The 26,050-nt window shown below is 38.7% G+C and overlaps 1 protein-coding gene across 12 annotated transcripts in view; it reads left to right on the forward strand.

Annotated features, from left to right (window-relative positions):
• The first annotated feature begins 5,175 nt into the window (after nucleotides 1-5,175).
• CREB1 (cAMP responsive element binding protein 1) overlaps nucleotides 5,176-26,050 on the forward strand; it is a 57,485-nt gene continuing 36,610 nt past the window's right edge. For 3 of the 12 annotated variants that reach the window (XR_008712128.1, XR_008712129.1, XM_055573274.1), the window contains exons 1-2: nucleotides 5,237-5,463; nucleotides 24,000-24,121. Coding sequence is in view for 8 of the 12 variants with exons in the window: in XM_055573274.1 (XP_055429249.1) it covers nucleotides 24,008-24,121 (114 nt within the window). In the remaining 4 variants the exon portion in view is untranslated. Of the gene's footprint in view, nucleotides 5,464-19,667; nucleotides 19,792-23,999; nucleotides 24,122-26,050 lie in introns of all 12 variants that reach the window. The other 9 variants (XM_055573277.1, XM_055573283.1, XM_055573278.1 and 6 more) reach the window with 7 other exon arrangements.

Here is a 26,050-nt window from a genome sequence, read left to right on the forward strand (position 1 = left end):
TGCAGATCCAGGTCACCTGTACCTGCAGTGGAGGTAGTAGTCAGTTTTTGGATATATTTTGAAGGTACAGCCAATAGAATTACCTACAAGAATAGATGTGGAATAAGAGAGAAAAGAAGGTATTAAGAATCATTCCAAGATTTCTAACCTCAGCAACTAAGATGGAAAATGCTGCAGGTGCAGATGTGAGGGGGAAATCAGCTCAGTGTTGGACATACTGAGCTTGAGATGTCTATTAGACACCTCTGTAGCACCTAGGATCCTCTTGGCCTTCTTGCCTGTGGGACGATTTGCAACTTATTTTGTCCCTATTGCCATGGCCACTCAACCTCAGGCAGTAACCACCCAATAGTGCTTTGCCTCATGCCCAGGCCGCACGTCTCACACAAAGGTCTGCTTGGTGCCCACACAAAACATAACTGTGTATATGTTCCAGAGGAGGGTAGTGTTAGCATTTTCTGATTGAATCTTAACCTTCTCTCCTGACTCACTTCTTTTCCCTACCCTCATTTCCCCAGGACTGTACTCCCTAATGAGATAGGAGCACAGAAGCCTCTGCCTCAGATTCTGTTTTCTGGGAGAACCAAGGCTAAAACAACATCCTAAGACAACAGCAAAGGCATGAGTGGATAGCTGTTGGAGTCTGGAGTCTGGAGTTTGGGAGAGTGATTTGGGGAAAAGATATAATTTTGAGAGTTAATCAGCATGGGCATTGTATTTGCAATCACAAGACAGGATGAGGGCATAAACGAGTGAACAAAAAAGATAAATATCAGATACTGGAGAAGTTGACGATTTTATTCTAGATTCTTTGAAAGCAGTACTTTTGAGAGCAGAAACAACCTTTTATTCATTGCTATAGCTCCAGTTTTATAGTACAGGGCACAAAGTAGGTGCTCAACAGTTATTTTTAGAATAAACAAAATAGGTCATCATGGCCCTCGGGTTAGATAGAAAAACAAACTAAGTCACGAGAGGTGATGAACTAAAACAAGCAGGATTCATGGAACTTGAGTTCACAGTGAGGGTAAAAATTAGGTTCAACAGCTGAAGTAAGAGAGAAAAATAACAGGAAAAGGAAGTGGTGGTTAGAAAAAAAGTGCTCAGATACCACTTTCTCCTTGAAGCCTTTTACAATCTCATGAAACCTTTCCCCTTTTCCATCTCATCTGCCTTATACTAAGTCCACTTGCCCCCATGTGCTCTTCTCTTTCATTAACCCTGTTTTCCAATTGAAAAATTAAGTCATAAATGGGAGTAGTTTTCAAGTCCCAGAGATAAAAATGGATGCTAAAGTTGGATGATTCTAGTTCATTTCTATGGTTTATGGATATGCAAATACATGAAATTAGAAGACTACATTTCAAATCTGAAGTATATCCAAAGTGTTTAGTAAAATAACATGCACTTGAATGACTGGATGACTGAATGAATAAGTGAATTAACGAGGTCAGGTAAGAACAGAGGTCAGGGGAGCTGACATCAAGGACAAAATACAATTGAATGACTGTTAGAGGCTCACTGATCTGACCATAGGGCAAAGGTGAATCAGGGAAGTGGGGCTGCAGTTAAAAGCACCTAGGAAGTTAGCAAAGCAAATAAGACATGAAGAGGTAGGGCCTAAGTGAGTTCACAGTGCAAACAGAAAAGGAGAATGCAGGGAAATTTTTAAATTGAAAATTACCATATTTGGTGAGTCGTAAGTCTAGGCTATGAGTAACTTTATGATCCCATGGACTGTAACCCGCCAGGCTCCTCTGTCCATGGGATTCTCCAGGCAAGAATACTGGAATGTGTTGCCATTCCTTTCTCCAAGGGATCTCCTGGACCCAGGGATCCAAACCCAGGTTCTCCCACATTGCCGGAAGATACTTGACCATCTGAGCCACCTGGGAAGCCCCAAATAATCCCAATATTTTGGTATCATGTATAGTGCCAGGGTAAGAAAAACAAGAAGGTAAGCTACATTTTGAAAGTGTATTTTACACAAAGATAAGATATATAAATAAATCTAATAATGGGCAACATTTTAATTGACACTTGTTACATGTCATTGTGCCAAGTACACTTTCCATGAATGATCTCATTTAATTACCATAAGTCAGTCATGTCTGACTCTTAGGGACCCCATGGACTGCAGCCTACCAGGCTCCTCTGTCCATGGGATTTTCCAGGCAATAGTACTGGAGTGGATTGCCATTTCCTTCTCCGGGGGATCTTCCCGACCCAGGGATCAAACCCGGGTCTCCCGCATTGTAAACAGACAGTTAACCGCCTGAGCCACCATTTCACTGATGGGAAAACTGAGGTGCAGGAGGGAAGACCATGCCCAAAGTCACACAGCTGAACCAGGATTTGAATCCTAAAATATTAAGAAATTTTTCCATGACCACAGAGATATTATTTGTTCAATAAATACTTGATGAACACCACTGCATTGTGCTGAGGATGGGAGGAGAGAAACTCTGGTGGCAAACGAGGCACACTTGGTCACTACCTGCACAGAATTACATGGACAGTAAACAAATAATTCCAAGAATGATGAATCAGGAAAGTGCTAAGTTACAATTAGGTAGGAGGAGTGGGTGACAGAAAAGAATTTCAAGGAAAGGGAATAGCATGTATAAATACCTTGAGGTGAGAGCCTACAGTAGAGAACAAGAGAAAAGAGCCTGGAAAAATAAAAGACATGGCTGGAGTGCAGATAGCTAGAGAAATCATTGGCGAGGCTGAGAACACAAACCTGGATAACGGAGGGCCTGGCCTTCATGATAAGGACTCAGATTGTGTTCAGTAAACAAAGGGAAGGACTGAAGGAATTCCATCAGGGTAGTGACTTGATCAGATTTGTATTTGTTAAAAATTACTCTGGCTGCAGTATGGCAAATGGATTGGAATGAGCCAAGACCAGTTTTGTAGGACCTAGATGGTAGTTGCTGCAGAACTTCCAGCAAGAGGTGAAGTTAGCTTAGAGTGGGATGGAACTGTGGTCATAAGAACAGAGAGAAGCCACAAATCCTATTCTTTTAAGGTAGGTCTAGGTGATTCTGATGTGTGTTGGAGGTGTCTTAGGTTTCTGAACTAAGTAGATGGATAGGATTTCCTTTACTGAACCAAGGGCTATTAGGAAGAGGGGTTTGGCACACCAAAGTCATCCAGATGAAAGTGTAGCAAAAGCACTTGGAAATATGAATCTAGAGTTCAAGAGCAAGATCTAGGCTTGAGCTCTGAGCTGGAGTCTTTTGCATATGGTATCTGAAGGGAACAGAAGAGGAGACCACCTAGGAAAGCGCATACGGTGGGACTCCAGAAGCAGGTGAAGCTCAACAGGATTCCAGTATTTAACAGTTGGCTAGAGGAGAAGCGGGTTGTTAGAGAACCAGAGTTAAGAGGAAAACAAGAGTTTAAGACAAGAGCATATGTGGATGAGGGTGTGGGCAATAGTAAGATGCCAGAACAAGGTCTTGTAAGCAGAGGTCTGAAGCTTGTCTGTGACAATTCAGAGCTCCTCCAGGTGTGTGGTAAGAACAGAAACTAGACTAGAGAGGGCTGAGGAGTGAGTCATGAGAGAATGTCCATGTGGTAAGACATGGAGAGGGACTTAAAGACAGAAATCTAGGCGTGAGAGATTTGGTGGTGGTTTAGTTGCTAAGTCGCGTCCGACTCTTGTGACCCCATGGACTGTAGCCTGCCAGGTTTCTCTGTCCGTGGGATTATCAAGGCAAGAGTACTGAAGCGGGCTGCCATTTCCTTCTCCAGGGGAGAGAGACTTAAGTCTGTTCAAATACTAGACAGAAACGCCAGTAGAGGAAGAAAGGTTGAAAATAACGGAAGGAAAGAAGGTTATTCTTCAGCCCAGGGAGAAAGCAGGAGGAGATCTACAGTACTAGGCTACAGTACCGGGCTAGGGAACTCTTTCAACAGGAAGTCAGTATGGGGCGGAGCTCTGACTTGGACCCTCTCCGCTTCCTAAGACACATTTGCTTTAAGCGTGCCAGCTAAGTTGCTTCACTCGTTTCTGACTCTTTGCAACCCCATGGGCTCTTGCCCTCCAGGCTCCCCTGTCATGGGATTCTCCAGGCAAGAATATTGGAGTGGGTTGCCATTTCCTTCTCCAGAGCTTTAAGCGACTGAAAGTGAATTACAATAGACCTGAAAGCCCGGGAGAGAGCATTGCCGAGTTAAATAAAACGGATAATGATAAAATCAGCATCGAGTCTCGGGTGACCTCTCAGGGGGCAAGATCAGCAGCTTCCAGGCAACGGAAGTCGTACTGAGGGTGCGGATGGGGGAGTGCGTAGTGAAGAAAAGGGGGCAGCGGCTGCAGTAGGAAACTGACTGTGAAAAAGAAAACAATACAGGATGGATCCCCCCCCCCCCCCAAAAAAAGGCGGGCAGGTAAGGGGGGTTAGGGGAAGACATTTCGAAAGTGCAAAAGAGCAACCTCGGACAGGGCAGGTCATGGCTCGGAGGCCGAAGGTGTGCCCCACGGGCCTGGCCTTCCTCGCTGCCCGGCTAAACTCCGCCAGCTGCCCGGAGTCCCAGGGCCTCCGTGCCCCGAAATTGAACGGTCCCGCCAGCGGCCGCCAGGTTTCTCTGCGGATTCTCGGAGCGGAGCCTCCCAGCCTGCCCAGAAAGGCGGAAAACCCTTCCCACAGGGGCCCACGACGCCCCCGGGCCGCGCCGAGGCCTAGCATCCCAGCGTCCGGCCCAGGCCTCGGGGAACCGCAGAGCTGCAGCAGGCCTTCCTCCCCGGCTCCGCAGGGCTTCCGCGCTCAACCGCGGCCCCGACCCGGTGGCGCGTCTTTCTGGTCCCTGCAGCTTTTGAAAGTTCCCGGGGCGGGCGGCGCTCTGGGGCCCAGGCCCGTGACGCTGCAGCCGCCCTAGAGCCCGCCGCTTACAGCCGCAAGGGCAGCCCGCGCGGGGGTTTCCATCGAACCGTCCACACCCTTCGGGAATTCCCCACCACGCCACACACAAACCCCAATTCTTCCTGCAAATTTCCGCCGCCGGTTTGAAACCGTCGATACACGGCGAGGGCAGCGGGGGTGCGTAGACAGACCCCCCCCTCTTCCCCGCCCCCGGTTCCAAGCCCACCGCCTCTTTCCCTCTCCCGGAGGAACCCCTCCGCCGCTCCCGAAGGAACTCGAAGGTCTTCGGCAACTTCCGCCTCCAGCGCGGAGGGCGGGGCTGCTCGAGCTCCTCCGGGCCGAGCTCGGCTGTTTCCGTGCGCGGCCGCTGCGCACTCGGCACTGGGCGGCGCTGGCTGGCTCCCTGGCTGCGAGTCCTCAGTCGGCGGCGGCTGCTGCTGCCTGTGGCCCGGGCGGCTGGGAGAAGCGGAGTGTTGGTGAGTGACGCGGCGGAGGTGTAGTTTGACGCGGTGTGTTACGTGGGGGAGAGAATAAAACTCCAGCGAGATCCGGGCCGCGAACGAAAGCAGTGACGGAGGAGCTTGTACCACCGGTAAGAGGAGCAGGAGGAGGAGGCAGGAGCCGGAGAGAGCCGGGGGGACGGAGGGGGGACGGGGAGGCGCCGGACACCCGCGCTCGGGGCCTTCCCCTCGCAGGAGGGGCCGCGGTAAAGATGGAGCCTCCGCCCGAGCCCCACACCATCGCCGCCGCTCGCAGCGAACAAAGAATAATGGCGGCGGACTGGAGCCAGCGGCGGCCGGGGCGGCAGCGACTCTGCCTGCAGCCAGCGGCGGCGCTCATGGCGGGGGGCGGCGGGCGGCGGGCGGGGTGGGAGCCGGCGGCCGGGGGTGTGTGCGGGCGGGCGGGCGGCCGGCCGCGGCGAGCTGGCGCCCGCGTTCCCGCCGCCGCCGGACCGGGCGCGGAGCCGGGAGCCCGGAGCCGCCCCGGGGGAGGCCGCCCGCCGGCCCGGCCGGCGCTGCCCCCTGTGCCGCCTGCCCGGCCCCCGCCGACAGTCTCGCCCCCCGACCCGGCCCGCAGTCCGCCGGGGCAGCGCCGCCGGGGTGCCCGCGGGGGGTGGAGGAGGAAGAAGGCGACAGTTAAGGGCAGAGGAGGTGAAGGTGCCTGCCTTCCCGGTAGCCTCCGTGTCTGCCATGCCCGCCTAGCGAGGGGAAGCGGTGCTCAGTCTGACCTACTCTCCTCTTCTCTCTTTGTGCAATAAAGTTCGAAACCCAAGGTTTTCCTCTCGTCCTGTATTTTATTCACGCCCTTTCCCCCCGCTCCCGCCCCATTGGGAAAATGCTGTTTTCTGTGCTTCTCTGCTTACATGAGGTAATGAGAACTCGGCGCTTTTTAAAATAATTTTTTGACTCTTTTCCTCACCCTCTTTTTTTTTTTTTTTAATCAGTAGTCATGGAAATGCATTCTTTGGGGGAGGAAGGGGGTGCTAAGAAAAATATATTTGTAATTAAAAACCTATTGGGATCTTGTAAAAGGGAAGCTGATGTTTGAAAACAGTTTCGGTTTTAACCCTTTTCAATAAGGTAATCACTTGAGAGCTATCATTCTGAAACACTTCGTTGAAACAAGTATTAGCGATGTACTTTTGTTTCATATCACCTTGGCGGGGGGCAGCCGTGGTGTTGGGTCCTTTGGATCTCCCCTCGCACCCCAACCATATTTCTCACATCTTTCTTAAATACGAGATTGGTTAACCCTAATTCTAAAAATAGCCATTTAAAAGTATCCATTATTTGCCTCGCCCGTAGTAGGTAACCCTAGCCCCAGACCCACAATAATTTAAGCCGCAAGGTTTATTTTTTTCTTTCCCTATTGGGGAAAACGGACAGCAGAAAAATCATTGACACATCAAAAATTAAAAGACAGTTTTTAAAGGACCATGGGATGTGACCTATTTAAGTTTCTCTTACCTTCTTCAGAAGTTAAAATTTCATGCTAGCGTTAGCTTTCATCAGTTCTGCCTTTAAAGGTTTAATATAAAATACTTTTGGTTGCCAGTTGTTGAAATCTTTTACATTCATTTCCTGATTTAAATATAAAGCCAAAACGGTTATTTTAGGTGATGCAAAAGGTTCTTTTTAAAATACTTCCCTGTCTAATGGTATGATAGAATGGTGATTGATACAAGGTTTCTTGTTAGGAATAAATACTGTTAGTAGAAGCACTGTCTTCTGATGTTCTTTATCCAAGTCACTTTTCCAAAGCCTCCTTGCTGTATTACTAGTATTAAAAAAAAAAAAAAACCACATTGGCCATTTTTCATTGCCAAGAAATTTAATTAAGAAGATGAAATAAACAGTATTTTTCCGTTAAGGGTTGGGAAGATGATTTTATTTCCAAACACTGAGGAAATTATGGTCTTGATGATGCCATAGATTACTGGTTTTCCTTAAGGATTTTCTGCAAACCGGCGTAAGTTGAACAGAATTTCTTTGCCCTTACGGATACTATCTGACAATGACTCTTCCTTTGTTGAATTTTTTTTTAAGTTATGATAGTTTTTTCTTTTGTTTCATCCAAAAGATCTTTTAAATTTTTTAATTATAAATTCATAATCTAATTCTTAGCAGTCTCAGGTGAAACTTCATAAACTTTTGTAATCATTAATATTTGTAATCATTAATATTTGGATATTTATTTGTAACATGTTACTAAGTTATACTTCTACCCCCTCCCAGGGATCAGCAGAAATTACAGCTAAATCTGCTTGAACCTTTTTTTAATGGATGTGTATTCAGAAAGCCAGTGAGTCTTTGACAGAAATTAACTGAAGACTATTAGAGAAGGGCATTTCTTCTGGAATATAAAACTCCAGTGTAACTCCTTTTGAATCATTTTTTTTTTCTCCCCCACAGAAGAGCCTAAGGAAACTTATTCATAAAATGGCACCTTTTTCTGCTTTCTGAAATTCATTTTCATGATTAGATCTGATTAATAGACATTTTTGTTTCTTCATAGAGACGTACTTTTATTTTTCATTCTAAGACACTGAGTTTTATTTGGGGGGATATAATATGGCTACAGTAAAAGCAGGTATATAGCCCTCACTTCACCTCATTTTAAAAATTCTTTTCCTTTATTTACACAGTAAAAAAAAATTCTTGTACTCTTATGCATACAATGTATCAGTGAAATTTGTAATTTCATTTATTCTATAAATGTCTTATCAGACATGGTTATGTGGCCTTGTTTATAGCCAGCCTGTGATACAATCTTACAAGCATATCTTTCTTGATATATAGTGTCACTTCAATTGATGGCTTCTTTATTGACTAGTTAGAGCTCAAATCTGAGTTTAAGGATATAGTAGTCAGAGAATGAGAAAAAGAAAATGAAAGGATTTTTTTTTCTTCTTACGCAAATATGAACACATTTCTACATTATCACTTGAAACACAGTTTATGGCGCTGAGTCGGACGAGACTGAAGTGACTTAGCAGCAGTAGCAGCAAATAATAGTATTTACTGTGGTAGAGAATGTAGTTAGTGGAAAAAGCATTGGGTTTGGGAATCACAGGCCAGTTTGAATCCTGCTGTTGCCACTCTTATCCTGTGCCTACCCTCAAGGAATTTTGTGACCTACAAGAAGTTTCTTGATCTTTCTCAGTCTTTGTTTCTTTATCTGTTAGAATAATGCCAGCTACTTTTAGTGTTGTCAGGTAATTATAAAGTACTTCCTTGGGGATTGAATTTATTTTTAAGTTTTATTTTAACTTCCTAGCTGTGGAACCTTGGGCAGATTTCTTCTCTGTACTACTCATTTTCCTTGATCTTAAGTAAACAGTTATCTAACTCAGACACGTGGGAATTAAATGAGTCAATACATATTAAACTCTAGGCATGTCACAAGTGGTCAACAAATGTTTCCTTTATGTTTTAAATTATCCTTCATCATTATTGTTACTGTGTTTTAATTCACTAGGCCAGAAGCTGCAGCAAATCCAAAGATGGATTACACTGTCATATCTCTCTACCCTCAAGGAACTATTGGGGACATGATGACTAATAAGGCAGAATATATGTCATAAGAAAGCAGTCAAAAGGAAAGAGAGATCCCACTTGATGAAGATGGAAGAAAAGAGGATTATACTTTTGTATTTCCAGTTTTTATTTTTTAATAAGTAATTCTTTTAGATAGTCCATAATTCAGAACACATAAAATGTCATGCAGCAGAAGGTCATGTTTTTTGCCCCCACTCTCCAATCACCCAAGTGTTAGCAGTTTCTCTTTTGTTCTTTCCGAGGTACTCTATCCATGTACAAACCAGTATGTATGTACTCTCCTGCCCCATCCCCCTTTTTATTCGAATGGTAGTACGCTGTGTACACTTCTATATCTTGCAGTTTTCACTTAACACAGCTTAGCATTTGGGTTGTTTCAGTACATAAAGACCTTCATTCTTTTCATTATCAGGCACTTCATCATCTGGATATACCTTTGTTTATTGACCAGTTAGTGTGTTGATTTTATTTTTAACTCTCATGGCTTTTTAAAGTAAGGAAATCTGTTATTACGCCTTTATTTCTTTAAATGAAAGATTTCATTTGAATGAGACATAGCAAGTTATTTAAACTCCCTTGATTATCTTCAGTTTCAGGTTTTTTTTTTAAGTTTTATTAAAATATTTGAGATGTACATGAATAGGGAAGCAAGCTGTATAAGAGTTAACTCTCAAAGTAAATTTAGTCTGTATTTAACTCCTTTGTTGTGGTCCTTATAGCCCTAAACAGACTCTTCCTTTTATTATTTCAGCCAATAAAAGTCTATAGTTTTCTCTTTAAATGAGAAAGAACATCTTACATAGTCTAGATCTTTTTTTAAGTAGACCATTCTCACGGGATGCGATTACCCAGTAATCTTGATTACTGTACTAGCTTTCTCCGAGTTAATTTTTTACACACTCATTAACTTATTTTTTTGATGATTTTCTAATATTTCTTGGTGTACTTATCAGTGAGTTTTATATTTGATACCTAAATAAACAGTTTCACCTATACGATTGTCTACTGACACTTTTCTTCTTAGATGAATTTTTTTTTCCTTTTACTGTGGAAGTCCTTGGCCAAGTTATTACTTGGCCCAAGTAATAACTCCTTTCAACAAAAGCACAAAAGAAAAATTTCAATGCTCTCTTTTTCTTTTTTTTTGACCTTCTAAGCAGCATTTAACTATTTGTACATTTTAAATATACATCTGTTAGTATATTTATCTTTAAAATACACATGCTATAAGGTCTTTAAGTTGATTAAACTTAGAAAATGATAACTAATAATCTAGCAGCAGGAACTCAGAAAGCTCTCTTATCTTTTGAAAAAAAAAAAATCATTAAATGAAGCTGTTTTGGTGATCTCATTCTTTGTATGCTTAATTTGACATATATTAAAGCTTTTAATGTAAGAATATTGTCTTACTGTTATTTTGAGGATTTACTAGTATTTTATATAAAATACTAATACATGCCAGTTTTACCCACTCAATGACTAAAATATTTACAAAGCACTTATAGATTGGTAGGGGTCGGGAGTGGATAATTGAAATCTGTAAAGACAGGAAAGTTTTCCTCTGGAACATATCTGGGGGCTACCAGGGAATTAAATGATTTCTCACAGTCTCATTGTATCAGTGAATTGCCTTTTGGGTTGGAGGTAAAGATCGTGAACTAAAACAACAAACTGATACTGTGAAAATGGCTACTTGTTTTCCTCTGCCAATTTAATAAATATGCTAACTCAGTCATTATAAGTGGTTAGTCTTGGTCAACTTTTTGAAGTTATAAGAAGTATGGTTCTAAATTTATACTATCAAATCTGTAAATGTAGATTTTTGAGACATATTTGAAACACATTTGTTTCTCTCCTGACTCAGTATACCCCCTTAGTATATACAGACTCTTTGTCTTGTGTTTTGCTTTGCATTTTTCTCTTTTCTTAGCTCTGCCAGTCCTGATCCTGTACAGATATGTTTCATTATTTTACCTAGTTTTGCTTACCTGTCTCCTCTGTCACCAATAAGAAGATGGGGCAAAGATTTCTGGTGTTAATTCCAGCAGATAAGTAGATGACAGTATTTTACATAACCAGTGATGAAAAATTACCTTTATGTATTTAATCAATTACATGAATCACAGTTTAAGAATAGTACCCCTTGTTAAACTTTTAAATACCTGAGTTGCTTTTCCTCAGGGTTGAGGTAAGATTAGTAAAGTTTAGTTTACCATAAGTGAAATGGGCTGTCTGAACAAATTCTTCCTGGTTGGATTTATCTAGAATCGCTGAATATTCTATCACTCATCAAAATTTAGAGAGTAAGAAGTCTGAGGCATTGATGCTAACTTTTTTCCTAACTTTTACTCCTTTTGAGAAAAGTAAATACATTTGTTTGGAGAAGAGAGAATTAAGTGAGAAGTTAAAATAACTAAGTAATGACCTTGGTGTCTGAGTGGAGGATGGGCCTGAGAGTTTATACCAGTGGTATTAGAAAATGTCTACCAAAGATTAGTAAATCTTGGAAACTAAGATTTCTTTCTTTAATTTTAAGTCTTTCTCTAATGAAGTGGTTATCTGTGTTTGAATTTCTGGTTATTATTATATGACAGTATCTGTGTTAAGTTGCTTCAGTCGTGTCCAACTCGTCGTGACCCTATGGACTGTAGCCCACCAGGCTCCTCTGTCCATGGGATTCTCCAGGCAAGAGTATGACAGTATAGATATAACTAAAAATGTTTGTAATCTAAATGAAACTGAGTAACAATTTTGAGGGTGGTCATCCCTTTTTGTGTAAGTAATTCGCAATAGATTCATAAATACCTTGTCATTGTTGAATTGAAATTTATTGCTTTTTCTGAACTCTGTACTCTTAAAAGGGCATCATATTCTTAAAATATTTATTGTTTGCTTTTACTGCCATTTATCCATCTAGTCATTCTGCGAACATTTATTGACCATCATCTTTTTCATAGTTGGTGAAATAGTCATAAAATTTAATCAAGTATTTTTAGAGATATTAAATAAACCATTGTTCTAGTTGCTATAGAAGCCTGAGTATGTGGCTTTACTGCCCTTGAGGTACTTACAGTATAATGGAGATGACAGAAACAAGTATAATAAAAAACGGTTTATATGTGGCAGAATGTCAGTTCTCACTGTCTTGAAGGACTACTGAGTTTAGAAGAAAAGGTGTTCAGTGAGGAAACTTGTGAGAAGATAGTACTCAAATTGCATACAGAAGAACTTGGAAGGTGAGAACGAAGGCGAGTGTATTGTGGGCAGTGGCATGGACAACAAAAATGAAGACATGGAAGCAGAATGAACTTGATACATTCACCTTTCTTGAGGTGAAGAAAGTGTCGTATTAAATGTAAATCCACAGTATCTAGGAGCCCTAAGTGTGAAGCAGGAAGCTTTAAATTTCATGTAAGAGGAGGAACAACATAAACAGGAATGGTGTGATATGACAAGCTAAAGTGTAGGTAACCAGGCTGCATACCCCCAGTCCTAGGCAACTTCTAAAGTTCCCTAGGCACTTTTTGTCTCCAGTGCTGAATTCTTTTAGTGCTTAGTCGTGTCTGACTCCTTGTGGCCCCATGGACTGTAGCCTGCCAGGGTGCTCTGTCCATGGGATTTGGATTTCCCAGGCAAGAATACCAGAATGGGTTGCCATTTCCTTTTCCAGGGGAATCTTCCCAACCCAGGGATCGAACTCACCTTTCCTGTGTCTCTTGCATTGCAGGTGGATTCTTTACCTGCTAAGCCATTGGGGAAGCCTATTCTGAACATTGCATATAAATGGATTGCATTGTGATGAGCTTCTTTTACTTAACACAGTAAAACTGTTAGGGTTTATCCATGTTTATCAGGACTTCATTCCTTTCTGTTGCCTAATAATATTCCGTTTTATAGACATGCAATATTTTATTCATGAATTCATGGACCTTTGGGTCATTGTGAATAATGCTGCCATGAACATTCATTTATTACACATGTTGTCATTTCTCTTGGGTTTATACCTAGGAGTGGAATTGCTGGCTTATATGGTAACTATGTTAACCATTTTGAGGAACTGCGAGACTTAGAGTGGTACCCTTTTACATCCCCACTGGTAGTGTATAAGAGTTATTTCTCTGTATCCTCAACACTTGTTTTTATTTTTCATTGTAGCCATTTTAGTGGGTGAGACGTAGTATCTCATTGTGGTTTAGATTTGCATTTCCCTAGTGACTAATGCTGTCAAGCATCTTTTTGTGTACTTATTGGCCATTTGTATATCTTGGAAGAAGTGTCTGTTCAGATCCTTTGCCCATTTTTAAATTGGGTTATTTGTCTTATTATTGAGTTGTAATAGTTGTTTGTTATTCTAGATACAAGTTTATTACCAGATATATATGATTTATGAAATTTTCTTCTATGGATTGTCTTCACTTCCTTGGCACAAAAGTTTTTAATTTTGACAATTTCCAATTCATCTTTTTTTTTTTCCCCTCCCTTTCATTGCTTGTGCTTTTTGTTGTCATATCTTGGACATTATAAATTCTTAATTATTATAGACATTTTAAATATCTCTGAAAGCCACGACTATTTAATGAAAAATATAGTACATATTTGGAATTACACCCCACTTGCTCTGGTCTTCTCTTTTATCCTATGTCCAGATTCCTTAGTTTTGAGTACTGACCAAAAGAAGCAAAGGTAAATATCAAGAAATAGCAACTTTGAAATGAAGTTTAATTCAAATTTTTGTGAATTATTTGTTACTAGAGAATTTATTATGTTTGTGTGAATGTAGTGTATTACTCATAAATGTAAATTCTCCTGTATTAGGGGAATTCACACTTAGCAGACTTTTACCATGGAGGCATCCCTGGTATCTTGGGCATAAGCAGTCTGCCTACAGTGTAGGAGACATGGGTTCCATCCCTAGGTCTGGAAGATCTCCTGGAGAAGAGAATGACTACCCACTCCAGTACTGTTGCCTGGATCATCCCATGGACAGAGGAGCCTGGCAGTCTACAATCCATGGGGTCGCAGAGAATTGGACACGACTGAGTGACTAACACACACACACACACACACCACGGAGGCAGTACTAACGCCTTCATTTTTTGCAGTTGACTAAACTGACCTCTGGAGAATTTAAATTTACAAACTAGTAGAACATTTTCCCTGGGCAAGAAGTAACAGTAAAGCATAGTCTTAGTCACTCTGAATATTAATAGCATTATCTCTTCGTGAAGAAAGTTTTGAAGGTTTAGCTTTATTGATGATTACTAAAATTTGTTGTTCCTCATCAATAGTTTTGGTTTATAAAAGTTCATTTACTTGAAGGAAGTATTGTAGCCAAAGTCTTGTAAAAATATTGATTTCGTTATCTTATTAATCAAGTCTGCATCAACAGAAAGGTTACCATAAATAGCCAGCTCTTGCTTTCCTTTTTTCCATAATTCATTGTTTTTCTGTCATTTCAAAAAAGTTTATGGTTTGAAATAATTATTAACTAAATACTTGTTTGGAGGGAATTTATATGTAAACTGATGGTAGGGATTAGTTTATACTTGCCTAGCTCTTTGGTAAGTTTGTGAGCCCTTTGAGAGAAAGGGTTCTTGGCTGCTTTACTCTATAGTCCCCATAGTTTTTGGCAGAACACTTACGTAATATGCATGAAAACTTACAATGAATGAATTCCTCTTGGAGGGTCACAGATTTGAAAAGCAGGATTAAAACCAATCCCCCTTGAGGTTTTGCACGAAAGGGATTAAAACCAATCCCCCTTGAGGTTAGAGGAAGTTGACATATATGCATATGCTTAGACAATTAGGGGCTTCCCTGGGGCTCAGACGGTAAAGAATCTACCTGCAATGCCAGAGAACCTGGGTTCCATCCCTGGGTAGAGAAGATCCACTGGAGAAGGAAGGGAATGGCAACCCACTCCAGTATTCTTGCCTGGAGAATTCCATGGACGAGAAGCTTGGCGGGCCACGGTCCATGGGATCGCAAATAGACACTTGTAATTGCTTAGACAGATTACAGATTTATTTTTTAAAAGCCAAGGAAATTAGATTTGTTTTTTTGTAGCTTAAAAATAAACTTTTTTCACTGTAGTCTAAATTAATTCTGATGGTTTACTAACGCTTTTCACCTGTGAAACAGGAAAAATAGCATGAGACTGTATTAATCAAAGTGATTACCAGAAGTCACTATCAGGCTGATAATAAAGTACATTTACACGAAATGCTGGACTTGATTTTTCAGGATTAGAGATAAAAGATACCTAAATATGAAGTGAGTCCTTATCAAAACTTTACATAAAGTCGACTGTGGTCTACATGTCATTTTTCATCTTTGTAGATTAACCATGGCTATTTTTTAAGATATAGTTCAGTATACCCTTGGTGCTTTGAGTGCTTGAGATTTTTCTAGTAAGCCAAATATAATTAAAATGATCAGCATGTTGCTTAATAGTTTATGCAGTTCTGCCCTCAAGATATTTCTTCACTTTTTATAATATCGGAAACTAGATGTGCATAGCCCTAAACAGCCTTATAAAGTTCTTAGAAATCTCTTAACATCTTTAGTTCTCCATCTGTGAAGTCAGAGCTAAAGCCAGAATTCCTGTCTTATGACTCCTGCCATGTAACGTGTACTGTGTTACTTCGGGAAAACTGATTTTCACTCTTTATTGTCTAGTATGTAAATAATTCACCAAGACTAGCATTTAAAATTTAGTTCAAAGCAAACTGTTATAATAATAAACGTTAACTTTATACACTTTTTTTTTTAAAAACACTTGGACATTCATTTTTCATTTCAATATAGTGATTTTCACATTGTCACTCAGGTTGAGTAAATGGAATAATGGGCTATAAATATTTAACCTCCAGGCATAACTTCTGTAAGTCCTTAACAGTGTTAGCCTTGAGCTAGTTTATGAAGCAGAACTTGAAATTTGAAGACAGCTTCACTCTTCACTCAACATGGAAATTGCTCTTCTAAAAGTAATTACATGTAGGAGGTGCATAATGCTTTTTTCCCTTTAAAAAAAAAAAGCAGTTTCAAAAATCTAGTAGAATTTCATATATAGAACCTTAAATAAGGTCACTTCTTTGAAAGGCTAAAGGTGGAAAAAGTTGTGAAAATGGTATCAGATGGGTGTTTGGATAGAAAGAATGGGAAGAGTTCAGTAAAATGTTATTATGTAAAATAATGCATAGTCATAGCTGCTGCTTTGCTAAGCAACATTGTTTGTCTCTTGGTGACCAGATATGTGAAGGCTTGTTTTAGAGCCACAAGTAGTCTTACCTGAAGGAAAACAAGGCAGATATATTTTGCCAGTACTTAAAAAAATAACAGTAACTGATTTGAGAAAGTACTAAAGCTTTCTTATTAAAAGATAGTATAGAATTAGTCACACTAGAATATGAGGATGGTTTATGTAGATCATATAATAACTTGCCTAATTCATTTCTGTTAAGTACTTCCTTTGAGGACAGTTTCTTACAGAGCATACTACATATTTTAAAATAACTTATTAAAAATAGCATTCAAATACTGTAGTAATCCGAAAATGGCAATAAATCATAACATGTAAATCTTGAACTTAAGGTGGTTTTCTCTAAGTTCAGCCCAATAAACAAATAAATTAGAGAATTAGTTTTAATAAATAACATTGAAAAGATGGCCTTTTGTTGTATGTGGTTTGTTTTTTTTTTTAGGTAATGGTAGTTGAGTACTGGCAATTACTATTAGTAATTTATTAAAACATATAAACACATTTTCAAGCTTTTACTTTTGTCTCATGAGTGATTAAATTTCATCAGATTCAGATCATATAGAATTAATTTCAGATACAGCTTTTCTTCCCTTCCTCTAATACTAGACTATAGGCTAAATAAAGTATGGATTTGTATTCCAGTTAAGGGAGAAGGATCTTGGTAGGATCATAGAGAAAACTTTCTGAAAATTATGTCAGAATTTACGTAGCTTGGTAAAGTTACCAAGTTATTTTAGTTTTTCACATTGCCTATTCTGGTTCTTTCCCTAAAAACATATATATATATATATAACCTTAATTTGATGGCATCACCGACTCGATGGACATGAGTCTGAGTGAACTCCAGGAGTTGGTGATGGACCGGGAGGCCTGGCGTGCTGCGATTCAAGGGGTCGCAAAGAGTCGGACATGACTGAGCGACTGAACTGAACTGAATCAGTCTCTAATCTAATAAGGTTCTTACAGCTGGAGTTGGTACGTGTGTTGAGCGTGGAGTATACTTGTGTACATATGTGCATACCTACACACATGTATACATATATATTACAACATTCAAATATACTATTTTCCTATCTGGTTTCAGTGAAAGTATGGTGTATTTAATACCAAATGACTATTATTAGCATCAGAAACCTGAAGCATTAAATTTCCAGTATTGATTGCATACATCTCAGTTCTGCTTAATAGGGCATACAGTGAAGATAAATGAAGTGTCTCAAGGTTAACAACCAAAAAGCATACAGGAGGTAAAAAGAGGAAAAGAAGCAGTGCACCATAATCGTTGACTCCTGGAAAGCTAGAGTTCTTTATGTAGCAGCTGAACATTTAGCTTTAATTTGCTTTATTAAATTAATCATGTGGTGGTGGTTTAGTTGCTAAGTCGTGTCCATCTCTTGGGACCGCATGGACTGTAGCCCACCAGGCTCCTTTGTCCATGGGATTCTCAAGGCAAGAATACTGGAGTGGGTTTCCATTTCCTTCTCCGGGGGATCTTCCCAACCCAGGAATGGAGCCTGGGTCTCCTGAATTGTAGGCAGATTCTTTACCAACTGAGCTACAAGGGAAGCTCAAATTAATCGTAACACTCAGAATATTACTCTTAATCAAGACATATTAAATGTATACAAGTATGCTAGCAAGGCTTTCAAACAGCTGTAGTATACTAAAAAATTAACAAGTACAAAATAACTATGTAAAAAGTATTGTACATGAGCCCTGGATGTTTTTAGGTTTTCTGCAAAATATTTTTAGTAATACATTTGACTATGACAACAAACTGGTCATTTAGTTTTAAAATCATGTGCCCAACTGTGACTTTTTGCTGTGATTACTCTGGAGACTTTAAAGTCTGCTTTTGTGATTTCCTTAAATCTCTGGACTTGGTGAAAGAGTTCAGGAGTCACCCACTTGCTAGATATAGGAGCAGGTTTTGTTTTTTTTTTCCCCCTCGTTTATAATAAAGGTCATTTGCATTTTAAAAACCATGGCCTATATTCATATGTTCTCTTAGTTATGAATGTATTATTTCTTCAGAGTCAAAATTCACAGTTCATTTTTATGAATACTGAACCTTTCATTGTAAACTGGATTACATTTGTCATAGATTTAAGGAATTAAAAAGTAAACTTGTGAGGGAGATGGATTTATTTTTCATAAACTTGAGCTAGAATGTTTAGGATCTTAAGGACCTGGGCACTTCTTAAAGTTCCAAGTATTTTAGGATAAAGAACAAGGTGAAGATTTACAGCATTCTTTGCTTTCACTTAATGGTTGTTAGTGAAAGTGATGATACAGGCTTGCTTGCTTGTTCAGTGACCTTTATTACAGAATTTGGTACTGCCAGAAATTTCTCCCTGATCTGGTATAGTTCTGTATAGGTGCTGGGTAGGTGAATTTGAATGCTACCTTATCCATGAGGTATCCACTTTTATAGTATTGAAAATCCCTCAGCGTCCTTCCCACCCTTATATTTTACCCAACACTTAACTGTGTTCTGATTTGTTACATGTTTTACTTGTTATACTTTCTCTCTTCTATTTCCACACACTAGAATATAAATTCCACAAAGTTTTTAAAAAAATTTATTTCTTCATCTCCAGTAACTTGAACAAGTGCCCAACATGTAAGTACTTGGATATAATGCTATAATACAAGTATACTGTATATAATGTAAGTTGTTGAAATTGAAGATCCTGTTAGTTTAAGAACAGTGAATTATTCACTTTTGGTGAGTTACCTCGGGATATATTGCTTTACAGAGTAAAATACATTGCAACATAAAAATTCTAAACCCATTAACTTAACTTTGAGACATCATTCTCATATTCTCATTTTGCCCTAGTAGCTGCAGATTGATTAGGAATGACCATCCTTTATCTTTTATCCTTTATACACCAGCCACTGACTCACTCATTTCTCTAAAGGCCTACTGTTATTAAAGTCTTTGCTTATACCATTTTTCTTATCAGAAAATAAATCCCCAAATTTATTAATACTGTATTTATCCTCAGTGTTTGGCATTCCACCACTCTTGACTGTTGCAGCATACTGTCTTCTCAAATAGACACTTTACTGGAATGTTTATCCTAACTATATTGAAATTTTTGAATATCAATTGTCTTGACTATGTAAAGGTACAAAAGTAATACAACCCTAGTCAGATAAATTTCTTGACACTTGCTAAGATGGAAAGAAAAAAGCTGCTTAATCCTCTTTGAAAATTAAGAAAAGGACTGTTAAACTGATAAATTTTATGTATCATATCTGAATGGTAATATTTTTATATTTGCCCAAGATTAAGAGGCTAGGTGACATATTTTTAGTCCATCTTTGCTATGAATCATATAGTAAAAGGAGGTAGTAAATATTAAGTGGCCTGCATAATTACGTGTGTGTGCATGCATCTTGTGTTGTCACTTCCTAAGACCAAAGCATTTAAAATTGAGAGAGATCTTTTTATCCATCTCTTGTTTTCAGATGAGGAAACTAGAACACAAAAAACTTGTTTTGTCCTGTGACCACTTGATGACAGCTCCAGCTTTCCATCAAATGCTAGGCTCTTTCCCAACTATTCAGAACAGCATTCTTTGTTTCGCTCAAGGTGAGGTGCATAATACTGCAGAATCATTCCCTTTTTGTTTTTCATGTTAAGAGATAGAACTCTGAAGACCCTCAGAGCAAAATGGCATGTCTTTGTGAATGAATTTTTTAAAAAAATTTTTTAGGCATAACACTCTTTTGAAATTCATTTTTAAGTTCATAGTTTTCAAAGAATTACATTCTATTTTTAGGGTTAAATCATGAAAATACCTAAATCTTAAATATCATTCCCAAATAAATTTTGGAATTCAGAATTATTGGAAGAACTCAAGAATTCTTGACAAACTGTCAAGCTAATACTAGATTTTCCATGATTTCTAAAGATTTATTGTTTATAATGTTCCAGATCCAGTATTTTTACAACATTCTATCAGACTTCATATGTACCTTATCTTTGCTTATTCAGTCTTTTGCTTGTTTTTGCACTCCCAAAGTGCATTTCATTTGTATAATCAATTAGGAATCTCCTTTCTTCAAGTAATTTTGGTAAACCCATATATTGGCTCTGTTAAATAATCCTGTGTCTAAATACTGCTGTGCTGACTAAAACTGCCCCTGGGTTAATAGAAAAATTGAAGACTGTATACATCATACCTTATTATCTCTTCTCTCTCCACCTGAAGATACAAACACAAAGGAGTAAAAGCTTTCAAAGTCATAATTAATGTGCTCACATTAAATGCTGATTTAGTTTAGTTGGAGACTGCTGTTTCAGTACCTTCAAGGTGAAAACCAGAAGAATAGTTTCTTTTTTAGTTGACTCTTCTGAATTTCTTACCTGAAACAAATTGTTTTTCCTTAAATGATTCTCACTTGTGCTTTGAGAAAGGCCTGAATTAACTGATAAAAGACTATTGTACTGTTGCTCAAATGATTGATATCTGCTGAAGCTAATTAATATGGCTGTCCCCCACTTTGGAAAAGGTTTGGTTGTCTTCCAGAATGAAATGGTAATGAAACACTGGCAGTTTATTTACATGGGGGATCCTAACCATTGGAAATACCACACTTTGTCTTTAGAAGAAAATTAAGTAAAATAACATCATCTAGTTGGGGAGGGAAGAAGATGCAAGTCAATCACATTCTTTCTTTGAATGTGACCTTGTAACTATAATTACTTATGTTAACTAATGGTTTTATTCTTTTATTATAGAATCATAAATATCTTATTTTCTGAAGCAAGTTGCAATGATACCCTTCCCAGGTGGCACTAGTGGTAAAGAACCAGCCTGCCAATGCAGGAGATACAGGAGACGTGGATTCAGTCCCTGGGTCAGGAAGATCCCCTGGGGAAGGGCATAGCAACCCATTCCAGTATCCTTGCCTGGAGAATCCCATGGACAGAGGAGCCTGGTGGGTTACAGTCCACAGGGTCGCAAAAAGTTGGACACGACTGAAGTAATTTAGCAAGCACACACCTTAAATGTTAAAAGAAAATTAAGTGGCTCTAACATACTGAAAAGTAAACAGAAGAAGTATGATCTGTGCTTTGAGTTACTTTTTATCAGATGGTAGGGTGAAACTGTTTGGATGACAGCATAGGTTAAAAAAAAATGCAGCGGACGGCCCTGGTGGCCCAGTGGTTAGGACTCCGTGTTTCCAGTGCTGGGGAGTGTGTGATCCTTGGTGGGAGATTCCACATGTGGTATGGTGCAGCCAGAAGATTTAAAAACAAAATGTGGCTTGGACTGAAGTCTTTTCAAAATGGTTGTGTATTCTCTATGAAAAGGTATTGTGATGGTAAATTTGTGTTTATCTTTGTTCTCATTAAGTTGATGATGTGGGGCAGAAGACAGAGAAAAGTTTGTGGGTTTCTGCTGTTATTTAGCTTGACTCAGTGCTGTCCTCAGATGGATCATTTACTTACTTTATTGTTATTATTAAGATTAGATTGTTTTGCTTTCATGTTTTCTTCCAGAGCAACAGTATGAACCGTATTTAGTATTCACAAACTATTTTTTGATGTTGCTTTCTGTTACTTTTAAGTCTGTGTGAAATTTTTTAGTTTAAAAGAACATCGATTTTAAGTGTACAACTCAAATGAATTATCACAGGGGGTAGTAAAGTTATTTTACAATTCTTTTAAAAAAATAGTTATTTTTACTCTGGAAATTGGGGTAAACAGTTTAGGTAAATTTTGAACAAATACTAATTTCATATTATAGGTATCAGATTAAAAACTTTTTATCAGTGGATATCTCAAAATCATGACTGAAGTAAAGCTTTTGATTCATATTTTGAAAATGTTACCCATCGTTTCTGGTATTAAAATGTCTTTAATTGAACACATAATCCTGAATCCATGCCCACAGAAAAGTACTGAAATATATAAAAGGTGCAAATCATCATTTACAGTTCTACCAAATCTTTCTCTCTTCAGAGCCAGCACTTACTATGATTCAGTTAAAATTTCTACACCTTTTCTATGCATATACCTTTATAACAATTTGTTATACATTTTTTTTTTTTTAATGTAAATGGGGTTCTACATTATAAAAAGTTCTATAACTTGCCATTTCACTGTCTTGGAAAGCTTTATTTGTCATTCCATTATAGTTAGACTTCATTGTTTTTCATTGCTTTAATTTTTTTATTTTTTTTATTTTTAAACTTTACATAATTTTATTAGTTTTGCCAAATATCAAAATGAATCTGCCACAGGTATACATGTGTTCCCCATCCTGAACCCTCCTCCCTCCCCATACCATCCCTCTGGGTCGTAATTTTTTAATGGTCCTTCTAATGATGGATACTTGTTTCTAGTTTTTTACTATTCCAAAAAAAATTCTATCTTTGTAAACTAGTCAATAAATAATAAGAGTTTCTTACTGAGTAGTAGTTTCTCTGTATTCTAGATGTTATTGTGTTGATTGTATGTATGAGATATTTTCTCCTTGTATACTTGTCTTGGTGGCTTTTGTCTTGTTAATATTTTAAATAATTATGTAGTCAAATCTGTTGATCTTTTCCTTTGTCATTTGTTTTGTGGCTTCTTTATTTCTAAATTATTCATTTCCACAGAGATATTTTCATTTTTAACTGTCACTTGTAAAAACATTTTATAGACTCCTGTGAATAGTGGCAGAATGTTAGTATGTGATACATTTTGATGGCATGTAATAATCACATAAGGATTAATGACTCTTGATTATCAGTTTCAGAGTTATAAAATAAATGTAATAAATTCTGGAAAAGCATTGGAGTTTTTGTGTTGTTTATCAAATCACCATAGGTAGTCCTTACTATTAAATTTATTTTTGACAGGTAATATGTTAGGAACTGAGTGATAACAGTAGGACACAAGTAAGAAATAATCCCTTTTATTGTGACTCCTTGAGACACAGTTCCTCCCCCAGTTTATCTGCTATATATATAATCAGTTTTTCTAATCTCAAAGTAGTGTCCACTGCTGGGAATTGCCCTCCACTTTTGCAGTCACCCAGTGCCAGATCTAACAAACACTCTAAACTCTTAGCAAAGCAGGATCTAAAAGGATCAGCCTTGATTAATTTATCCAGAATCTAGTTAAAAATTTTAAGTGTTTTATTGTGTGTGTGTTGTTTGTGGGTATACATGCACGTATGGAGTGTTGCACATTTATATAGGGTAATGAGTCAGAATGCAAAAGAACCTTTTCTGTGTTTGAGGTCTCTAATTTGACTCTGTGTCAAGAGCCATAAGTTGAGCTCTTGAAACTTGGGCTATTTTGTCTTAACCACCAGCAATTTCCTGAGGAAGTAGGTTATAATTTTTCTGTTTCTTCCCTATCATAGAGGGAATACCTTTATAGGAGGTACCTTGAAGCCTGTATCTCATAGACCCTGTCATCAGCTCACTTCTGCTCTCTGCCCTCCCTCCTTACCTGATTGATACATTTTGAAAAAATTAAAACTTTGCTGCTGCCCTTCCTCTCCTTATTAGGACAGATTCGTGGAAGAGGGGAATCCCATCTTCCATAACAGATGGAGTAATATTGGGAAGTAAAAGGAAAAAGCTTTTTTCTTTTTTGAAAAAACTAGAACTTTTACAGCTCAGCATATTTGGACAAGTCTTGACAGTAATCCAACTACATTGTAGCTTAACTAGATTTCTGAGTGCATCTGCTAACCTAACCACCACATATACCTTTTTATAACTTGAAAATTGCCTTTAAAACCACAAAAGCACAAAGCACTGTAGTGCTTGTAACACTCTTCCATATTATTGTAGGTAACTAAATGACCATGGAATCTGGAGCAGAGAACCAGCAGAGTGGAGATGCAGCTGTAACAGAAGCTGAAAGCCAGCAAATGACAGTTCAAGCCCAGCCACAGATTGCCACATTAGCCCAGGTATAAAAACATGGAGAGATTCCAAGTTGTCTCTTCTAAGAGGAATATGTTTCAAATACAAGAGAACTTAGTTTTTATTAGAGATATACATAGAATGAGGGGTGACATTCTTAGAATATCAAAATTCCTATTTATTTAGTATCAGCCTAATTTTAGAAATGACAGTATTCAGTAACAGAAAAATGTATTGCTAAATACTAACACACTATTTGTAGTAGTGACATGATTCAGGATAATTACATTTAAACTGATGGGTAGATGGTCTCTTAAAGGAATAAAACTATGATAACTGGGTTTTGTTTTGTTTTTTTCCATATCATAGATTTATTTGGGGGCATAGGGACACATAATCTGAAAGGCTAATTTTACATGTGCTTAAACGAAAAAGATAGAATAAACAAATAAATTGACACACAAGTAAATATCAAGGATGATAGTTTTTGTCCCTGTATTTCTTAAACTATGATTCATAGTTCTTTCATTTCGTTTTTGTCTTAAACATTCTAAGGTTATATTCTCATCTTTATTTTTTGTTCTTATGTATTTTTCCTCAAATGTTTTATTAACATTTATTGGCATTATGTTATATATGAGTGAGAAAAGTGGTTAATATAAAAACCAAATAGCAAACAAATAACCTGCCAGGTAAGAAGAGTGGGATGTGGAGCTTCCGCTTCCCAGAGAGTTTAAAAGCTCTCCTACAGGAGAGTCTGGAGCAAGAATGGTTCTTGGGAAATGGAGGACTAATCACATATGGTCACCACACTGAGCTAAAATACGGGTCAAATACTAGGTCTCTAGCAGGAATACTAGGGCCGAACACTAGGTCTTCTGGTAGTCAGAAGCAGTGGGATGTTCTGTGTTTTCTCCTAATCACTGGGGCCCACCTCCAGCCCTGAGGAGTAAGGCAAAGCAGATTATATTTAGGGATGAAGTAAACGTACGCTCACGATGAAGCAGGTGCAGGAACAAAGGTGAGAGCATCAGGGCCTCTTAAGTACATGTCAAGGCAAATGTGTACAGATCCTAATCGGGACTCATCCAAGCACTCAGCCCTCTAGTAAAAAGAAGATACAGTACCAGCAGGGATTTTGGTGATGACAGTCCTCAACATACCTATCTCTCGGGACACCATTCTTCTGGTCTGGATGTCCTCCACGTCTGCTGTGTAACGTCATTTTGGAGGTTGCCTTCCTACTGTCTTTCTCTTGTGGAGTTTTGTTTCCAGTGGTTCCTTGAGCAAGTTTGACTGCGTAAAGAATTCCTGGTAAAGAAAATGTTTTTCAAATTTTTAAGGCACAGTCATTTTCTAGTATTGATGTTTTAAAAGACTAAACCCATTTCTTACTTTGTATCTCTTGTTATCTTGTAAAAATCTCTGTTCACAGTGCTTCACCATTTCATTATCAAGGCCTGGAATTGTTACCATCCATTGTGCAGTAGTCTTCAGTGGGCCCCTTTTTTTTTTTTTAAGTGGAGACTTGGGTCTTCAATTCTGGGCAATTTCCTTAAGTTATTTCATTGATGATTTTTTTCTCTCCCTCTTCTTTCTCTTTTATCTCTTGGATTCTTGTGATCCAGATGTTAATACCTCTAGGACTGTTTCTCTAGTTTTCTCTCCTGTTTTCAGTCTGTCTTTTTGCTCTGCCCTCAGAGATTTCTTCAACTTCACACTTCACCCCATCTGTCAGATTTGTTTTATTTCTGCTATCATGTTTCCAAGAGTTCCTTTTGTTTCTGAACAGTCCTTTTGTATTTTAATAGTATCCTGTTTGTTTCAGGCTTCCCTGGTGGCTCAGACAGTAAAGAATGTGCCTGCCATTCAGGAGACCTGGTTCAATCCTTGGGTCAGGAAGATACCCAGGAGAAGGAAATGGCTACCCACTCCAGTATTCTTGCCTGGAGAATTCCATGGACAGAGGAGCCTGG

The sequence above is a fragment of the Bubalus kerabau genome, chromosome 3 (assembly GCF_029407905.1).
Source record: "Bubalus kerabau isolate K-KA32 ecotype Philippines breed swamp buffalo chromosome 3, PCC_UOA_SB_1v2, whole genome shotgun sequence".
In the NCBI taxonomy this organism is placed as follows: Eukaryota; Metazoa; Chordata; class Mammalia; order Artiodactyla; family Bovidae; genus Bubalus; species Bubalus kerabau.